Source organism: Rhea pennata, chromosome 13 (assembly GCF_028389875.1).
Source record: "Rhea pennata isolate bPtePen1 chromosome 13, bPtePen1.pri, whole genome shotgun sequence".
Lineage (NCBI taxonomy): Eukaryota > Metazoa > Chordata > Aves > Rheiformes > Rheidae > Rhea > Rhea pennata.
Window position 1 is genome coordinate 22,596,682 of NC_084675.1, and position 20,467 is coordinate 22,617,148.

The window sequence follows — 20,467 nt, forward strand, 5'->3', positions numbered from 1 at the left end:
TTTTTTTTTCCTCATTTCTAGGCGTTTGTTTTGATGAGAAGTAAGAGCGCATAAAGCTAGTGTGTGATTTGGTATTAATTCCCCAGGCGTGCAGCAAGTGTGCCCTCCCTCCTGGCAGCTTTTTCACATGGTGGGAGGCGGCCGCAAACCTGATACTTGTCGGGGTTTCACATGAGATGTTACCCAGAGTCTCTGGTGCGCTGTAAGGTTACACGCCTGTTTCTGATGTGTTCCGACTTCCTCCTCCAGACCAATAACCTGTGTTGCATCTGTTCGCAAACTGTCTGTCCCTGGTGCTGTTGTTATCTGTGCTAACCACACCAAGCTTAGACTGGACGCTGCCGTGTTTTTCACCTTTGCTTGGCTGTGTAGGGAGATCCTGTGACAGCTGCGGTTGCCTCCGGGGAGAAGAAGCTGGCAGTACAGTATTGATCCTCTCCCCTGGATATGTTCCCTTATAACCATCAGTCTGAGTGGCTTTTTTAGTTTATTATTAAAATAAAAGCAGCTCCAAGCATGGGAGTCTGTGAACTCCAACAAGCAAGCACCACTGAAATGGTGCTCTCAGTGGTGCTCTGTGCACTGGGGATTGCATGTCCCATCCAGTTTCAGCTGGAGAAGGGCAATTGTCTCTTCATTTACTAATCGGAGGAGTAATTTTATTTCAGACTGAAAGGGAAGTTGGAGGAGGGAGGAGCAGGTCACTAGTGAATGGATCATGTTTGATCACTTTGCGCAGACCTGGCTTTAAAAAGTTTCAATTTTTCTTCATGTCTCCCCAGATCTGCCGTCTGTCCTCAGCATCTGTTATGGAGTAACGTCTTTTGATGTGTGTGGGGAAAAATAAAAAATGGAACCAGAGCCTGTCATATTTACTTATATTACTAGGTCCCAGGGAAAGTACTTGCTCCTTTCAGTATGCCTACAGCATAGCAAGGGTTTAAAAGCTTCAGACTGGAATGCAGAGGGGCCATCAAACTGCACTGATGAATAAATGATTAAAACCAGAGTCATGCAGAGCACAAACAGTTTGGGGTTATAACAAATATGAGATGAAGCCACCAAGGGCCCACTTTCCCTTTGAAGACAAGAGTGTTTCTCTTTCTGCCTACTGCTAATGAACAGCCTAGGTTGAACTAACCATCAGCAGTTCAGTCCTTGGGAGAACACAGAGCTCCTATTGCTGTTCTCCCATCCTCTATCATATCTGTCTTCCTTTCAGTCAGCGAAAAAAAACGTGTCAGACTGGGCTGTGTGGCTCTAGATTCCTTTCAGTGCTCCTGTAGAATTAAGGAGAGCCTTTTACCTTTGGCATTGGGTGAGGGGATCTTGCCAAATGTTGATCTGCTTTGGCTGCAGGCCACTTACCATCTGAAAAAAACTGTTGCTCTCAGAATCTCTGGAAATTGTGAACATCCCTTTGTTGCAGGCAGTACTACCTGCACTTTAGTGATCAATATAAAACACAAAGCCATCTTCCAGATCGAAAGGGAAGTAAATAGATGATTTAACCTTGCATTAGTGAAATTGTTACTTATGAAAAGGTTTAAAAAAATTCAATAATAACTGAAAATGATACAACAATTTTAGACTAGCTTAGAAGAGAGAAGCTGTTGTATTTGTCAATAGATGCAGCAGTACGTGATATCTATTACCTGTTTTAGTTTTGATGAGAAAAATCCATGATGCTGGTCACTTTCTTTTCAGCTTTTAGGTATTTTTGCCTTCATCTCTTCCAATTGCTTTTGAAGTCCCTATACAAGGTAAAGTCTTGCTGGATGCGATGTACAAATGGTTACTGCCTTCTCCTTTCATTCTTTCTTCTGTGTTAGAAGATCACAGAATCACAGAGTGGTTGAGGTTGGCAGGGCCTCTGGAGATGATCTAGTCCAAACCTCCCTGCCCTAGCAGGGTCACCTAGAGCACATTGCACAGGATTGTGTCCAGATGGTTTTGAATATCTCCAGAGAAGGAAATACAACCTACAGCCTCTCTGGGCAACCTGTTCCAATGCTCTGTCACTCTCACAGATACTGGTAGATTGTGGATTTTGTCTAGTTTACAGCTTGTGCCTCTCCCAGTGAGGTCTCTGTAAAGGAAAAAAAAAAGTTGATGACTTTTCTACTCTGTGTTTCTGTCCTTTCCTTCCAGTGATCTTAAGTAGCAGATCTGAATGGCAGTTGGGAAGGTTGTCGAATGGAAAAGCAACCTATTAGAGCAGCTTGTGTGTTTATCCGTCCCCATTCACTGTCCTGCCATCTGTATGCTGTAAGAACTAACTGGGAAAATCCTATGGCTTTGTCTGACTGGGGTTGTTTTGTATCCTCCTGTGCTTTGATTTGTTTTCTCTCTCTCTCTGTTCTTTTTATTTACTGAGGGCGAAACACCACTGGCCAGCCTATAGAATTGCCCAGATACGTTTTTGTGCAGTGGGAGGGGTAGAAAATGAGGAATGTAAGGCTGACAGGAGGCTTTTGGGAACAAAGTCATCCATTCCTTTGCTGACTCAGGCAGACGCATCCCAAAAGGCCAACACCACTGTATGTCTGCCTTGGATTTTTGGTGCTGTTACTAATACCAGGAAGCTATTCCCATCCTTGCTTTCTTGTGGTAAGAATTTTTTGTATGTGTGTGTTTCTAGTCTGTGATCATCTTAAAAGGAGTTTTGGTCTGCTCAGCACCATCTCCAAAGCATTCCTCATTTGCAGAATGCTTCTTTTCTTGTGTGTTTCTCTGTTGCTGGTTTTGAAGGCTCAGCATTACAGCATGGCTAGCAGAGTACCGGGGCACATGCCTGCCTGCAGCTCTGGGTCCAGCCCTGCTGAGTTGGCGCCCAGTCCCTGGCGATGGGGTGGCTGGTTGGAGTTGGCCTTTCTGACCTCTCCTCTGGCAAGCGGAGGAGAGAACGCGTTTGTGATGAGCAGTACCGAGGCTCTGTGCTAAGGCTGCTGAACTGGTATCTGGTTCGTGCACGTTATCTGAATTTGCACTCATGGAAATCTCTCTGAAGCCTGAGACATATCTTGTGGGAGTTGTGCTCTCTGGATTGAGAGAAGTGGAGTCCAGTTAGGTGCATCATGGCATCCATAGGAAGTATGTGTAGTCAATTGGTGAGAAAATGGAAATGCCTAAAGAAGAAAAGCAGCAACTGTGGGAAGTGCTTAGATGAGCTCTGTGAAGAAAAGATAGAGAGGGCTAAGCTAGTATCCCACTTGATCTCTATGATAATCATCTGTTATATACATATATGTATGTATTTTTTAAAAAGGGCCTGCTTTTCCAACATGCTGAGCAGCCGTGTACCTGAAAACCTGTGTGCTCCCATTATTGATGAAAATTAGACCCCTGGTGTCTGCTGATCAGTCAGCACAGAAATCCAGCGGCCCTGACACACAGTGCAGTGTCTGCCTCTGCAATAAACGGCTTTTTAAAAGCGCTTGGAGCCTTGAGGTATCAGGTGAGCAAAATAAAATGAAATGATGGGCTACCAATATCCTGTCCACAGGTAACTGATGTGGTGACAGTGATGTATAGGATAACAGAGAGGGGAGATTAATTGTGCTGCTCTAAGCCTGACAGTGTCGGAGGATGCCATGTGCAGGGAGGGCAAAGCCAGGCCTCTTGCAATGAGGCTGTCTAAATCCCAGGACTGATTGATTAGTCCAAAGTAATGAGACTTTCCAAGATCCTTCTCTTAAACCATGGAGTTATAGTTATAAAACAGAAGCAGTTGTTTCAACTGGCTGGGCAGTTACAAATCCTCTAGATGTCTTTGGGTCTACGGTGGGTTGGGATTGGCAGCTTCATACCATGGCTTGGTGATTAGTACTGTTAAAACACATGGTTAGGAGTCAGATTTGCCTGGAAGAGAGCAGGACAGGTGGAGATGTTTGACTGTCGGTGGATTGCACCAGCAGTAGCTGATGGCACAGCTCCAAAGGCAGCTGCTTATCTTGAGGAAGGGGCTGTCGCTGGGGCAAGGCGGACTGACATGGAAAGAGTCGCTCCCGTTGCTGGAACAGGCAGTGGAAAGGCTTTTTGTTTAACATCGGAGTTGAGCAGGAATGTGAGCAGAGGGGATCCTGTAGTGCAGGAGGAAACTGTTGTGTTTTGGAGTGAAGTTTTTGTTTTTTAAATCCATGCATGCGTGGCCAGTCAGACTGGAAGTCTGCCTTTGCTACCCATATCTGCTCTGGACATCCAAAGTTAAGTTGCACAGTAAGGAACAAATGGTCCCCAGGCATCTGTGTCTCTTAAATTCTTTTGGCACAGTTCTGATCCCTGCTTGCTCACCCATCTCTCCCTGTTCAAGGTAATGGCTATTAGGAGCACTAAGCAGAGAAGGACAGGTTCATGTGTTCAGTCCCTGGGTTTGGAGATACCCTTCTGCATGCAGCTGCCTCAGATGGGAAAGATACTGTGGGGTAAAGAAGAAAAAAGATCTTTGGGGAAAGAGGCTCGAAGGAACATATGAGGGGATAGATTCTTCCAGAGGCAATGCTGCCTGTTCTGTCTTGTTTTAGGGGATCATGTCAGTAGGTAGAGTTTCTTCAAGCCCACTGCCACCACCAGGAGGCCTCTGCCATTTCCGTATCCTGTCTATGACTTACTTGCAGAAGGGTAACACTGCTTTCTGCTCCTGCTTCCAATCCAGCTTTATGGGATGCCTCTCAAGGCACATAGCTCTGAAACACTGTCTGGCGCTGGCCCTTTGTGTTTCCCAGATCAAGGAACCCAGCAGGCCTCATGGCTAGAGAGGAGATTGGGACCACAGACCGTGCAGCTCCTGGCTCAGGCTCTTTGCAGAGCGCTACAGTGAAAAGGCACAGCTGAGGCAATGTTTCCCTCTCTGGGTATGATTTCCAGGGAAACTGTGCTCTTCCTCTGCTTTCCCTGATGCTGAGATCTCCTTACAGCACTTGTGTCCCAGCTCCCGAGGCTGTGGAAGGGAGCGGAGGTTCCCTGACGTTGAGGCCCTCCATGGCTGGTGGATCTCTGACTTGTGCATTTGTCTCCCTCAGTCGAGGGCTGCCTCTGGGCGCGGAGGCAGCAGACACTCCCTTCTGTTCAGGGGGACAGTGCCCTTGTTAGATGTGTCCTGCTGTAGTAAGAATAACAACGTGGTGGTGGTGGGTTTTTTTAGGAGCTGATTGTTCTGAAGCAGTGAAGTGAGAGACACGGGGAGAGGGAGCGTGTGGTGGGGGGAGAGGAGGTGCTGGCGCAGTGAAGTAGAAAGTAATGAAATTGAGCCAGAGCGAGCAGGACTGAGGGGAGAGGAGCCGAGAACACCACATCCAGGGTGACAGCATGAAGGAGAATCACTTGTTCACCTCCAATCAATTCATGCTTTTTTTCCCCCCATCACACACGCCTGTGTGCAGCTGAGCGTGCAACGGGAGGGAGGGGAGAGGAGGAGACGTGCATTGTCAGGAGCTGTTAGGAAATACATTTGTCAACAACAGGGTAGGAACCAAAGAGAAAGGAAAGTGGCCCTCACCAAAGCGGAGCAGGCCGTAGCCTTTTATTTATTGATGGATTTGTTTCATTCCTGTGGTGGGGAGTGCTTACCTAGGGGGAAGAGTGACAGAGTGTGGAAGAAGTGGGTCCAATTTCAATATTTATGCCTCCTACCTGCTGCTAAATGCTCCCAGGTGGAGCTGTTCAGCCAGTTCAGCAGCCCTGGGATCACTTGCACTTCATTCCCCTCCAGTAGAGCCAGCTCCTGGAATTTGACCCAATTTGTTGTTTCCGCAGGTTAATAGGAATTGCAGCTTGAAGAACTTTTGTCCTGCAGGGACTGTTTCTTCTGGAAGAGTGTGGATGGGGAGCCGGCTTTCTGAGCTAGCTGCCCTGTCTCTTGAACTGCGGCTGTGTTTTACCTGCAGCTTCTGCTGGCTGATCTGAGCACACTGGGGGCACATCTCTGTGTGTCCTGTCACACCAGAAGCAGTTCACTTCCACTGCGGTAGTGTCTCACTAACAGTCTGAGTTCATAATATCTCCTCTTACCAGCTCTACTACCATTCATGTTAATGGCATTTCTGTCTCAAGTGTTCGAGTCTGATCGGCTCCTGCCTGTATATCATGTTCTTTGTACACAACTTCTTTTCCTTTAGAAGAAGGTCTCTATGCTTTGCAAAACTGGTGATTTTGTGTAGCACTCAAATGGTTGTATATGCTAAAGGAATCGATTGGTGGGTGATTCATTGCTGAATGGTGGGTCATCCTTTGCTGGGGTAGGAGTTGAATACTGTGCTTCTGGCAGTGAGCAGCATGATGGGAGGTGAGTGTTCTTCTGGACATGGAGTTGAGTATGACAGGCTTTTACCGTTTCATCCTTTCCAGGTTCCGTAGATAGCACTATGGATCAGAGGTTGGTCTGTTTATGACCAGCTTTGGGTGGCTTTGCTTTGGACAAATCTGTTGTGTTCCTGTACCTCAGTTTCCCTTTGCACAGTACTAGTCGCTAGTGGTGGGGCTCCTTGCCCCACAGGGGCTTTGCAGAGCCCTTGCTTGTGAACCTGTTCAAAGGTGTTGAGGGGCTGGCATTGGCAATGCTGATTATCGTTTCCCCCTATGCTTGGTATTGCAGTATATTTTTATATATGTGTATTTCCCCTCCTTTCTAGGTTTGGAAGAAGTTGTTAAGCTCTCAAGCGCACCGTATCAGTGTCTTCATGGCAGTACCCACTATTTATGCCAAACTGATTGAGTATTATGACAAACATTTCTCTCAACCACAAGTCCAAGATTTTGTGCGTGCTTTTTGCAAGGATAACATCAGGTAGGTGGGAGATGCCCCTCTGCACTGCCTCCAGTTGTCAGCACTGAAGGACAAGCTGTGTGCAAGACAAGGTGGCTGCTGGTGGCTGTCTGTTCCCACAGTGGCTCTATTGAGTTCTCTTCTTAGCTTTGCCTCGTTGCAGTGCCAGGCAGTTTATTGTACTTTAGTGTCTCTCTCTGACAAGAGCCAGGGTGACATTATTTAATTATGAGCCACTCTTGCATGGTAAAACCAGAAGTAATCTGTATACTCATTATGTGTGTTGCCCTGCATAACACAAGGCTAAAGACTTCATCCTGCAGCCCAAGCTTGTACTACAGCATCTCTTTTGGGAGGTTCTCATCTTGACTTGAAAACCGTGACAGATAGAGGATCTACTCTGTGAGCTGCATCCCTGGAACTAGTTAAAATGTTTTTGGAGTGTCTGTTTTAAGGTTTTATGTAAGAGCAGGCTTTATGTACCTGTGTTAGAATGCAAATTCCCCAGAGCAAAGGTGATTTTGGGTGCTTTCTTACATGTTTCCTTGTGCAGGTTAATGGTGTCAGGCTCAGCAGCCCTGCCTGTGCCTGTCATGGAGAAATGGAAGAACATCACTGGGCACATGTTGCTGGAGAGGTATGGGATGACTGAGATTGGAATGGCACTTTCTAACCCTTTACATGGACTCCGTGTTCCAGGTAGGATTTTCAAGAAGATGGACCATGTTTGAAGGTGTTTTTCTCTGAGATGTTCTTGTTTTTTCTCATAACAGAGAATATACTTTTGCTCACAATTTGTCATGATTCAAGAGCAGACTTGCATGGGAACAGTGATGCTAGTAGAGAGTTTGGCATAGCCAAGAGGAGCCTGGAAGAGGACATGATTATGTGGGTAGAGGCAGGTGGGATACTTTCAATTACTGGCCATGGTGCACTGGCAAAGCTGTGTGTGCAGGGCTTGCAGTGGCATGCGGTCGGACCTAACCAGCCAGACCAGTTCTGTCCAGTAGGCAGAGTCCATTCTGGATGCTTTATTATTTCCAAAGTCTTAGTACAAGTGCTGTGATGGGACTTGCATCTACGGCTCCTGCTTTATGAAGTTGTATTCATGTGTAGTGTTGACATAGGATTCTCCACAGAGTAGTTATGCCAAGCCAATCACAGAATAGTTGGGGTTGGAAGGGACCTCTGGTAATCATCTGGTCCAACTTCCCTGCTCAAGCAGGGTCACCTAGAGTGGGTTGCCCAGGACTATATCCAGTTGGGTTTTCAGTATCTCCAAGGATGGGGGTACCACAACCTCTGTGGGCAACCTGTTCCAGTGTTCAGTGCTACCCTCACAGTAAAGAAGTGTTTTCTTATGTTGAAGTAGAATTTCCCGTGTTTCAGTTTGTGCCTATTGCCACTCACCCTGTGACTGGGCACCACTGAGAAGAGTCTGGCCCTATCCTCTTTATTCCCTCACATCAGATATTTATACACATTGGTAAGATCCCCTCTGAGCCTTCTTTTCTCCAGGCTGAACAATCCCAGATCTCTCAATCTCTCCTTAAATAAAAGAGATTCCAGTCCCATAATCATCTTTGGGGTCCTTCAGTCAGTACTGAACACTTAAAATAGGTTGTGTGCTCACTCTTATTTTAGTGCAAGTTTGTTGACTCTTCAGAAATTAGAAATTGTCACACCTCCTTATACATTCTGGCTCTTTTCTCTCCTTGCATTCCCCCACCTCTCTTAGCTACACTTTGTGAGTCCTCAATATCTGTAATTTTATATAACCTAGAAAGAAATTGATCTAAAACATTAAAAATATAGAATGTCCCCACCCTCTGGTTGGTTCAGAATGTGGCCATCTGTCTGTTGAACAGCCCAGCCCACCACTATGCCACCTTCTCCTCCCCACATGCTGTCCACACATGCATGGCACCATATGCATCATTTTGATCTCCAGTATCTTATGGGGCCAGTGTTACCCAGGGACTTTCCAGTGCATCATAGCTTTCCACAGCACCTCAGTCCCACAGGATGTAGAAGCTGTTCCTGTGAAGGGATTACATAGGGTGTGGAGAAGCCACCGTTTCCCTCTGGCACTGGCTTCTGAACCTGAGAACAGCTGTGGGGCAGTATAAGATACAAACTCCAGTTTACTTTTGCAGAGTAACTGTGCTTCCCCCCTCCAGGACTCAGTGAATATTCCCTTTCTCTGAAAATCCCATCCATGCAGACTGGAGAAGGAAGCAGGTAGGAAAACTAGATTCCCAGCTGCATGAGCTAGAGCTTTGCATGAGTCCTGTACTGCAGGGTGATTGTGCAGTCTGAGATCACTTGAATGTTGTTGTGGGCCAGTAAGATATACTTAATCTTCAGTAGTGAAAATGAGTAGAGTACCTAGAAATTTGACAGGAGACATGGGCAGAAAGGGAATAAGACTGAATTTTCTAGTGGGCAAGATGGAGAAATTAGCACCAGAGAAGGCAACTCCTCTTCCAGAGCTGGATGCCAAGCACTCCTAACAGAGCCAGTATGTAATGTCCAACAGTACTGAGGTCTGCAGGAGAGCTGGGAGCAAATAATCTCTCACAGCTGCACCCAGAGGGACTGAGGATAAACCTGACTGTTGCTCTAACCACTATCCTGGGAGTATGCTTGAGCTCTGAGAGAAGAAACTCAAAGGTGTGGATCAGCTAGAGACTCGTACAGAAAGGAGGCTATAATTTAATAGGCTTGATTAATTTATTTCAGAAAGTGTCAGTTGGGAAGCAGATGGGTGAAGCTGAGGTATAATTTACTTGAGCTGTGAAAAAGCTTTTGGTATAGTACACCATGGGAGGCTGCAGCCTCTCAGATGTATGTGCTGTAAGATCACCAGGTACAATGGAGTATCAAGTGTGAAAGAGTCAACTGAGAAATGCAGTGATCAGGTGGGAACAGAGTCCCGGGCAGGAGTGGGGGGGGGGGGGGGGAGAAAGGGATGGGTGATACACTGCAACAACGGGGGACACTTCAGTCTGCCGAACCAGAGCAATTATGTGATTCTGCAGCCTAGATTTTAGAGAAAGAGGAGCAAGGATCTCTATCCAGGATTTGGAGGAGGAAATCAGGATGTGGTGGTTTTATAAACCATAGAGATGGCATCAGACATGACGTTGACTGTATTTGTCTGTCTGTATCTGTCAGCTGTGCTGAGAGGGCTGTGAAGGGCTGCAGGGCTCCGAAGCCCATGCTGACATGCCTGCCACTATATTGCATATGCAACCATTCCAGAAAGTCTGGTCTGAATGTGATCTGTCTCCATCCTCAGCCAGCACAAGCAGGTCCCCATGGATAAAACCCAGGTCCTCAGATTTCACAGTGGATATCTCATGGAGTAGAAGCAGCATGGTTCCCTCTTGGCTACTTCAAGAGTTCCTGCCCCTGAGCAGAGATCCTGGGACTTCCCTTGCCCTCTGTCCCACATGTGCTGTGGCTGGGGAAGGGTCAAGAGTCCTCAGAGCCAGCCTTTCCTGGCTGTGTCGCACCACCCATGTCCCTGCTGTGTGGCACTGAGGGAAGACTTTGCTCTCCATCCAAAACACAGGTTTGAAGGTGCAAGGGAGGGTGAGGGCTTTAATTTCAAAAAGAAGGAAAGATGAAAGATCTGAAAGATAAATGTTTGCTTGTATATGGTTAAAACCCTGCTTAAAATGCCTCTGTTTTCACCAGCTCTCATTCTAATCCCCCTGGTGCTGTTACTGTGAAGGGAGATGAATAATTCATGGGCAGAGAATGCCTCACTGGGCCTAATCACCACTTTAATTGGAGGTTTAGATCAGAGGCGGCTAATAGCTCCTACAGCGGGGACTCCGTGTATTGTTGACAGTGAGATCGTTGAGTGCCTTATCGTTGGCCTGTTTCAATTCTCCCAGGACACTACCACACATAACAGCATGAAGGTCCCCAGATACTGAAGGACATAGACCGCAGGGCCAATTAAATTTATCTGGGAAGAGCTGACAACTTTTTTAAACAGAGGAGAACCGGTGAAAGAATAATAGTGTCACTCCTTTCTGACTGCAGCCTGCCTGATGCTGGCTGAGTTGACACTGTGGGCATGTTGCCAGCATTTCTTAACGTTCAGGAGTGTGCAAATTGGAGAGAGCTGGGAAGGGCAGTGGGGAAGGGAGCTGGAGGGGAAAGAACAGCGATTTCTCCCCAGTTCTGCCTGAATTATGGCTAGTGATAAAAGGAAACCTGTGCTGATTTTTGACTCTCTTCTGGCCATAGGCGAAGTGGGGCTGAGTTAAGCAGAGACTGTGGTGCTGTGCCTTTGAGAACCTACTCAATTAACCACTGACTTGTTGGAATCAGTGTGGTGTGTATTTTAAAATCTCAGATGGACCTGAGAAGCTCTAATCATTGTCTTTGCACAGATTTTAATTATACTGTCATGTTCACGTAGATCTGGTCAATGTTGTCAGCATTTTCAGTATTTGCAGATGTTGTCTTCCAAAAGTTTGTCATTTTTACTAAAGACCAAAAGGACTTTTCCAGACAGAATATGAAGGAACAGTTTCCCACAAGAGGTTTATTTTACGTGTTGGATTTGCTTTAGCCAAATAGGAAATAAATTGATGGCGCTGTATTTGTAATTGTGATCTGAAACCTCCCTCTACTGCAATAATGAAATCGTCAGTGTGCTTCCTGAAAGCCTGTGTGAAAGCAGGACTGGAGCACATGTGACTAAATCACAAACAAATGCTCTGTCCTGTGGGGAGCAGCTCTTCTGTTGTGTATGTGTTTGTGTATGTGTGAGATTATATATATATGTGTGTGTGTATACACACACATATACACATATATATGTACTCAGGGCTTCAGTAAACTTGACTTGCAAATATTTGACACATTTTCCATGAATTATAACTTACCTTGACTCCTCTGGAGTCCCCTGTTGCAGGTACCAGCCTCTGTTTAAAATACAGAAATACCTCTGTATTTCATCTCAAGTGGCACATGGACTTCTCTTGAGAGGTAGGGCACACACCTCTCCCTCCTTCCTCTGCTCTAGTCTGTTGTTTCTGACTCAGTAAGCCCAGCTTTCTCTCTCAGGTTGGCAGTCTGTCTGGCCATGTCATGTAAGCAGTCCAAGTGAGGCTCTTGGTAAGAAAAGTACCTGGCTCTGTGTGTTAGCTGACCTTAATACTGAAGGAAGCTTTCAAGCTGAACAAGCACACATCACTGAACTGCCATGTAGCTTTCTGTTTATTTCTTGCTAGATTTGCTAATTGTTAGGGTAGTTTTGCTGCAATAAAATCTCACTCCCTCATAGCCCATCTGCTCTTAGATGATCTTGCAGGGATGCCATAAATCTGGGGCACAACATCATATCTATTTCCATGGCAACTGACCAATGTTGCAATCAAAATTGTGTCACAGACATCGGATCTCGAGGGCTTGAATAGGACGATGAGAGCAGTATAGGGAAAAGTCACTTGCACCCAGATGCCTGAAATGCAGATCACAAGGGGAAGGTAGAAAATGCTGCCATACAAAGGCTAGGAATAGAAGAGATCCAACTACTTCCCACTCAGTCCTTGCTGCAGGATAAAAGTCCCGCTTTAATGTTGTCTGGCGCAGCAGCTCTCAGCAGTGCTGTCATGTGACTCGTGGCTGCTGCTCTCCAGCCTGAACCCATGGCCCCCAGGAACGGACCTGCTGATAGCAACAGGGAGGAGTGTTAAGAGAGGTGAGACTGGGCATTGTGTGTCTGTTGCCTCTGAGAATTAAGAGCAAATATCCCCCTTTCCCAGTTGTCATACCTGTCTCAAGCAAGGCATAAAGGGTTGATGCTGTTAATCAGGTTTGAGAGAGCAAGTGAGCTGCAGAGCTTGTCTTTGGGTATTCCCAGAACTTGTGTTCCTTGGTCCCAGTGCTGGACTCCACATCCCCTGCACCCTGCTTTAAGGACTTTCCAATCATACTGTGTTGGACTGCCGTCTGGCTAGCAGAGTTAGAAAGCACCACCAACTGCTGACACCCCAGGTGGGAAAAATTGATCATCTTTTAAAGAGTACAGTTGTCAATGTCTGCTCAGACCTGACTAGTTCTTCCTAGCCACAGGTCACTGTGCTGACATCTTTCTGGACCCTGTTCGGGTTTGTGTGCTCACTGGTCTCCGATCGTAGGAGATGGAAGTCCCGAGTCTCTCCTTGCAATGAGAGCAGCCTTGTGCCATTGAGATGCAGAGTGAAACCTGCTGAGCCAGCAGATGCCCAAGACTCCTGGTTGCTGCTGTGCCATGAGCCCCCCATCAGACAGAGGTCTTGGGAGCAAAGCTGCTCTTTCATCTTTATTCTCAGAAGCTTACCAAGAAGAACACACGTTAAACGAAAGGGTGGGAATCTTGCAGGATGCAGGTTTGAGAGCTCTGGGTTGCTGAATCATCTTGCAACTTACTAGCAGTTGTTCCTGACACTGTATCAGATTCCCTGATTTTGAAAATTGAAACCTGTGGAAGAATGGTATGTTTTGATCTGTGCTTTTCTCCTATCATATTTTATGTATAGTGTACTGATGACATAAAACAGAGATAATCTCTTGCAATTCTTACATTGTTAAGTCTTTGCTTTCTCTGTCAGGTCCAGGCTATAGAGAAGCAGTGAGGCGCTGTAGCAGTCTTTGTGCTCTTTCTTTTTGAATCTCTTTGTAGGGTTGTGTTTTTTTTTGTTTGTTTGTTTTTTTGTCTTTTTGGGTTTTTTTTAGAAAAAAACACAGCTTTATTACTGAGCTACAAAGCTGTGCTGATGTCTTCAAAAACTGGCCAAGAGAAACTGTTCAGGGCTAGAGACACATTTGTTTTCCTATGTGTTTTCAACGCTGCCTGCTCAGCAAACATCTGAGTATTGCACCACAGTGACATTTACATGCAGACATATGATGTGATCGAAGCCTTCCTGAAGGGTAAACCCCCACTAGGAAGTTCTTCAATGCCAGCACAGTCTGCGGATGCCATTGATAGAGCAGCTGCTCTTTGCATCTTTTATTTTTCATTTTCCAAAGGGTGTCTACTGTCTCAGTCATGTTCCCTCTGTTACCTTCACAGGTTCAGTGGGGACCCCACTTCCAGGGGTGGAAGTGCGCATTGCCACCGAGACCTTGAAAAGCGGCATTCATTCCTACAGCATCCATGCCCAGGGAGATGAAAACAGCACACAGGTAGTACACAGCCATGTTCTCCATTGCTTGAGCTTTTCTGATGAAAAGCTCTCCTCCTCAGTCCTTTGAAACCCCAAGGATCAGGATTGAGGCTTGCCCTGTTGTTATTCCCAGGAACTCAGTAATACTATTTGTTCATTTTCCCTTTTTACATTCTTTTTACTTCCTGTTATATTCATGATGCTTCATGGGCCACACAAGTGTCTGTTCTGTGAAGACCAAAGAGGAACAATGTCTGAGAGAAAAGAACAAATCCCTACACAGGGGTGGGAGGTGAAAAGCTATGGTGTAAGAAGATGATATTGTCTCTTCTGAGGCTGTTGATGCCCAGAGGAAGATGATGATTTAAGCTGTGCCCGGCCTTTGAAAGCTAGGACAAAAAGTTAGTTCAGTGCAGTAGGTAAGAACAAAGTATTGAAGAGAACTCAGCTGGATCCTAATCAGGTCCAAAGAGTGAGCATAAGTGTTGCTCACTCCCTACAGTCTGAGGAAGAGGATGAGTAAAGGAAAATCTAGAAGCAGAGTCCATGTTTATTTTACTGGATTTGATGAAGGCGCTAGCGATGAGAATTGGAAGGGGAAGATGGAGACTTGGTGGTTGCATTTGTTTTGAAATGGCACAGGGGGAAGTCCATCAGGTTCCCATGAAAGTGCAGTTCCGTGCTAAGCTCCAGCTGCCAAGTCTTGTCTGCACTGGTGGCTCTTAGTATCTCAGAGAAGTCAGATATCCTTGATGATGGAGTTGTGGTTCCCTTTTCCCCACGAGCTGCCCTGCTGTTGGGGTGCTGTGTGTCTCCTCATGCATAAGCAGCCCCTGAGACCGCACTCTGAGCTAGATTCAGAGCAGCTACAGGGTGTCCCATTGCCTCAGCCCCTTCCTGTCCTCAAGGAAACAACTAAGCAGGGTTTGCATTCCTGCCGTGTCTCCTTCACACCCTCATTGTGGGTGCAGGTCATGTTGCCTCCTGCAGATCAATAGCCAGGTGATACACTGGCTTGGCTGAGTAGATAGATACTGTATATGAGAGAAAAATTATACCAGCAGTGTCTGTGCGTTGTGTGGGTGTAAAACAGGCAGGCCTGCACCCCAGCCTGACCTACACAGCTTTACTTGTTCCTTTAGGAAAGTAGCTGAGCTTCTCATCTAGCCCTGCACAAGCTGTGGGTTCAGAAGAAGCTGCTCGATCTCTGACAGAAATGCCTAAGGCCATTGCTAAGATAGTGAAAAGCTTGAGAAATCCTTTTACTCTAGAACTGATTATCTGTGCTGGAAAGTAGGCTGGAATAGCCAGTAGTACTCACCATTGCATTCCTGTGTGCGGACAGTCCTTCACTTGGGTTGTGAGAGTTCAGGCTGCGGAGGGTTAGCACAGATGCAGAGCTGGCACACCAGTTGGTGACAGGGGACTATCCCCTCCCTGAAGTGAGATCTAGTGCAGAAGTGAGAAGTGGGAAGTTCATGCCACACTGTTTCACACACCAGAGTCCAGCTAGCAACACCTGACTGATTCGTATAAAAATTCATTGTATTCTCTAGTACTGGGGGAGGAGGAAAAGTGAAAAATGTTATCTGTGTTCTGATGCTATAAAGGGGCTGCGGATCCCACACCACACGTGTAAAACCAACCTCCTGATGAGTTGAGAAGGAAGCAGTCTTGGCAGGGACTGTGACTTCTATTAAAAAAAAAAAAAAAAAAAAAGCTGTTTGCTTCTCTCTACTCTCTGTTTCTGACCTTGTTTGGCTGGAGAGTGGACAAGGTAGGAGGCCTGAAGTGGCTACTCTGGTGTAATGCCTTAATACATAGGAAGCTATGTCCCGTTTTTATCAGTTCACAGAAACCATGTTATGTTTCACATTTTGGACTCTTCATCCCAGAGAGATATCTTGGTATTTTTTTTTATTTGCATGGAACTGAGTCATGAAATATGTCCATTTTAATAATGATCCTATAATGCCTTTTACCTTAACGGATCCCTTAGCACTTCACAAATTAAGTCTCAAACACAAGAATCCCTGAAGTACAGCTACTTTCAGGATGAAATGTGAACATTATTTGTCTGAGATATGAGAGAAAAAAATGTGATGTTTCTTTTTGCTTGATATTCCTTCCTCCTCCTTTCTTTTCTGGTTGTACTGGAAGAGTGAACAGAGAAGAGTGGGAGTCCAGACTACCTTCCTCTGATGCTGGAAATCCATAATCCCTCAGGGTTTCAGAGAGCTGAGGTTCAAAGAACTCTTTTTTTTTTTTTTTTTCCTTTTCTTTTCTGCCTTCAGGCTGATTTTATATTTGGGGCAGAGGAATAGCCCTTTTAGCCCAGCCATCTCTCACGTATACCCTTCAAGTCTCCGAGTCCCCTGCATGAGTGGCTGAGGTGGCTGCAGATGTCTAAATGTGCTCTCTGGGAGCTTGTACTAGCACTGGCTTTGGCCCTACGCCCCTTGCTGATGGCTCGCTTTCCATCAAACCCTCCCTAGAGCTTTTCTGAATGTTCTGCTGAATTCTCAAGACATCTAGCTGGGAGGAAGCAGGAGACAGAGTTTACTGCTGGGTATTGGCTTGATGGTTCCTCTCTGAAGAGCTGTCCTTGTCTTGCCCACATTGCCCCTTTTCCCAGCTTGACTGAAAGTTTTCAGATTGTATGAAGTCACTGAAGGAAGGGGAATGACCCCATCTGCTTAAGGCCACCCTTTGAGATAGTCACTGGTCTGAGCTTTGTCTGTCGGTACTGGCCAGTACCTTGAGCACACCCTGCTCCCAACAGCATTTCAGGAGCAGAGCAGGGAGTCTCTGTCCTGGGACTGTCAGGAAGGCCATGGCAAGGTGGGAGAGAGGGTCACTGCTCTGTGTATCTTGGCAGACAGATGTGTAGAGATGCCAGGAGTTTAATATTTATATTACCTGGGTAGTGTCAGCCTGAACAATATGACTTCATATTGCATGGCGGTGCTGGCAGCCAGGTGCCCGTCACCTGCCAAGCTCAGTCTGTCACCACCCACCTGTTCTGCAGGAAACACAGAGGCAGTCTTCAATTAACAATATAACTTAACTACTTCACACCTGCAGTCACACATGAAGAGCCTCAGCTGATGCTTGTTCCTGGCCTTACGTGCTACTGCAGGCACACATCATGTGCATGTTTGCTTAATAATTTGTATCAGAGTATGTCAGTGAAACGTACTTGAATCAAAGAAAAATTGGCAATCTGAAGTGCTCGTTGCACTCCACTGGTCAAAGGAAAGGCCTGGCTTTGTTCAAGCATGGGAAAATCAGGGCTCCTCCACTGCGGTGGGGGTCTTCTGGTGGGGGAAGACCCACCTGCGGTCCTGGACCTGAGCCTGCTCCCTGGCAGTGCCACCTGATAACCCTGGTGGGTCCCTTCCTCTACTTTGTCCTCCAGCTTGTGAAAAGAGTTAAACAAATATTTACTTAGCTCCTTCCCAGGAGAGTGCTACGCCTTAATGCACCTTTGTGAAGGGCTGTGAGACCCCCGGTGGGGAGCAAGGGCAGAGGGAGGCAGACAGGCCAAGGTGGCAGAGGAGAGTGGCAGCCGGCCAGGGCCGGGCGACGGTGCGTGCACAGCCCTTCCCACCGTCCACGCTTCCTGTGTCCGATTGAGATTAGTGCATCAGTGGCCCCATCCTTGCCCTGGGCATTTCTGTACGTTGTGGTGCTGATGGTATGAAAACCCACCACATGTAACATAATGGATTACTCATTCCAGTGTAGGAAATAAACACCTCCCAGCGCAATAAACGCCTGCCGGCTGCTTCAGTTATGTGACTTTCAGGGCAGGGACCTCTCTTTGCACACAGAAAGCGCGGTGCACATCTGTGCTGCTCCACGGATGATAACGAAGCTGCCAACAGAGAGCAGCTCCTGGCCATAGCAAGGGTCCCCCCCGTGCGGCGCGCCTGTCGGCGTGCGCGGGTTTAACGGCGAGGAGCATGCGAAGGGCGGTAAGGCTGAGGGCAGCTACCTGTAGGATCTGCTGAGAAGCTCAGCACCCTGCTGAGAGGCTCGAAACTGTCTCTTCTCGCCATCCTCTCCGAGAAGGTGATCTTCTCGCCTGGGGTTAGGCGCGATCTGCGAGGCATTCGCGCTTCGGCTGTGCTGCGTGACTAACCAGAAACCTTCCCTGCTTTCTGTGAGCAGTAAGAGAGCCTGCGTTTGCCAAGGAAATTATTTGCTTAGCTGTACAAAGCCTCGCAAGGTCGTCGCCTTCCCTGCTCGTGTTGGGCTGAGGTTTTTACGTTCTACTCCCTCTCGACAAAATGAGCCAACAGACTTTCCCTGAGCCGGCGCTGTCTCTCGCAGTAAAGGCTGGGGGATTGTTTTGTTTCCTCTTACATTTTTGCCCTTTGGACATGTTTGTGCATCCTGCTGGCGTGAGGTGCAAACAGGAACCCAGGCACATCTCAGTGACTGCCCAGACGGATCCCGACCCCCCCCTCCCGGCAGAGGCGAAGGAAGGGTGTGGGGGTGGTGGTAGCAGAGAGGTGGGGAGCGTTTCTGCTTTGCCATCCGGTAACTGTACGAGCTTGCGGCAGGGGACTGATGTAATTTGCAAAGCTGGTTTCTGGCACTCCCTGAAGATCAATAATCTACTTAGCTGAAAGTTTGCTGGATTGTGCTGCTCCTCTCGTCCCTTGATTAGCGTGCTGGATCCCGTTCACACGTGCTCCGTCCAGCCCTCCTGTCTCCTTGCAGCTCTAATGCGTGTCTTGCTCCGCTGTGTCCAGCTTGCTCAGGTTTTTCTGGCTGGCTGTCGTGCCACTTCCTTTCTAATCATTGCTGCACCTTGGGCTGCAAGGAGCTGATGTGCAGCAGCGTGTGCTCGGGCTGCCCGCCGTGCCCTGCCTCCCGCCCTGTCTGTGCGCTGCCCAGGCTCCACTTCACCTTTCCTCCTGGGCGTTAGGCAAAAGGGTGAAGCAGCACGGTCCCCACCAGCAGCTAAACGGCGTGCTCCAGCCTGGCCAGGCCGCTCGCCGCGCAGCCTGTGCCAGCGCGGGATGCTCGGCAGGCCGGCGGGGGACGCGGCGCCGGAGGCCGAGCCCCGGGCAGGGCTGCGCCTCCGGGCAGGGCTGCGCCTCCGGGCAGGGCTGTGCCCGAGGCAGCGTGGTCGGGAGGTGGCGCTCCCCCTCCGAGCTCCGGGGCGCGCGGGCCACCCGGCCGCGGGCCCGCGGCGCGGGGACGCAGCCGGCGTCCCTGTCTCCTCCGCGCCGGGACGGCTGCCGTCCTTTCAAGTGCGCGGAAAAGTGGCTCTTCCACACTTTTTCTCTGGGGAACAGAGCGGTGCGGAAGTGGGTGTGATGGGAGAGCGGCAGCTTTGCCCGCTCGGAGCCGTCTGCTGTTGCTGCCGTAGCTGCTCGTGTAAGAAGCGATTCCCAAACGTTTCACCTGCCTTAAGCGGCTGCCCATAGAGCCAGTCCAGCCGTATAAGCAGGCTCAGTGAGAACAGAGAGCTGAGTTTAACCAAAGAGCCTGCGTGTTTCTCTAGGGGGAGCAGCCTGCAGTCTTCCTTACCCACAGCCCTGGATGCTTTTTCTTTTTTTTTTTTTTCTTTTTTCCCCTCTTCCCCTATAACCTTTTGGCAGCCTGGCCAAGGCTGGCTCCTCAGAGCGTGGGTCCTGCGCGCAGGAAAGGGTTACTGTTCTCCAGCGCTGTTTCGGTTTGCTTTGTTCGGTGCGATGCATATTTCATACGCTCAGCTTCCCAGCTGGCGGAGGCCTGCAGACCCTGTGAGCGGCTGGGTATTGTCTCGCTCGCTCTTTATTTGTTTGTTTGTTGGCTGGTAGGTTTTTTGGGTTGTCATTTTTGTTGGATTTTTTCCCCCCCAAATTGCTCACTCTCTCGAAGCCAAACCCCAGTCTCTGACAATAGGGGTCTATCAATAGATAAATGGTTTCACAGCTGTATCTAATGCAGTGCTCTAGCCAGGGCTTTTATGGCGAGTAATTTTCTCGTGATGAGGCTGTGAAGAGAGCCGTGTGGGACGTATGGATTGCAGGAGCTGGCAGCAGGAGGACGCTGCAGCCATGGGCTTTTCTCCCCCCACCCCACCCCTTTTAAAGGTTGTAATTATCTCGTTGTTTATCCATATGCAAGCTGTCGTCCTGGACGGGAACCGGCTCGGCTGTGGCCATTCCTCCCCGCCGCCACCAGCGCCTTCTGGCCCCTCCTCCCCGTGCCCCCCACATCTCCACCATCTGTCAGCAGCCCGCTGCCGGTTGACAGCACCTAGTAGAGCAGAGGAGCTGCGGGCTTGGGGGTGGCTGGCAGTGTAACGCTTTGTTCAGACCTCAGCTCTTTGCAGTTGGTGCCCCTGTGATGGGGACCGCGAATGGCTCCATCTTGCTCACTTTCATCTGAGATCTCCATAGAGCCAGTGGGGAGGCTGCTTGTGGTTGCATGAGAAGAGTTCAGGCTTCATTCAAGGCTCCATGTCGCTGCTGCACAGGGCAGGGAAATGTCCCATGGGTAGGATGTGAGTGCTGGTAACTTCAGCTCC

At 48.1% G+C, this 20,467-nt stretch overlaps 1 protein-coding gene across 5 annotated transcripts in view; it reads left to right on the forward strand.

The window, feature by feature from the left end:
• Positions 1–20,467, forward strand: part of ACSF3 (acyl-CoA synthetase family member 3) — a 102,565-nt gene that overhangs the window by 36,920 nt on the left and 45,178 nt on the right. For 4 of the 5 annotated variants that reach the window (XM_062586704.1, XM_062586705.1, XM_062586703.1 and 1 more), the window contains 3 exons: positions 6,630–6,784; positions 7,317–7,462; positions 13,845–13,957. In XM_062586704.1, coding sequence (XP_062442688.1) covers positions 6,630–6,784; positions 7,317–7,462; positions 13,845–13,957 — 414 coding nt within the window. The remainder of the gene's footprint in view (positions 1–6,629; positions 6,785–7,316; positions 7,463–13,844; positions 13,958–20,467) is intronic. The other variant, XM_062586706.1, reaches the window with a different exon arrangement.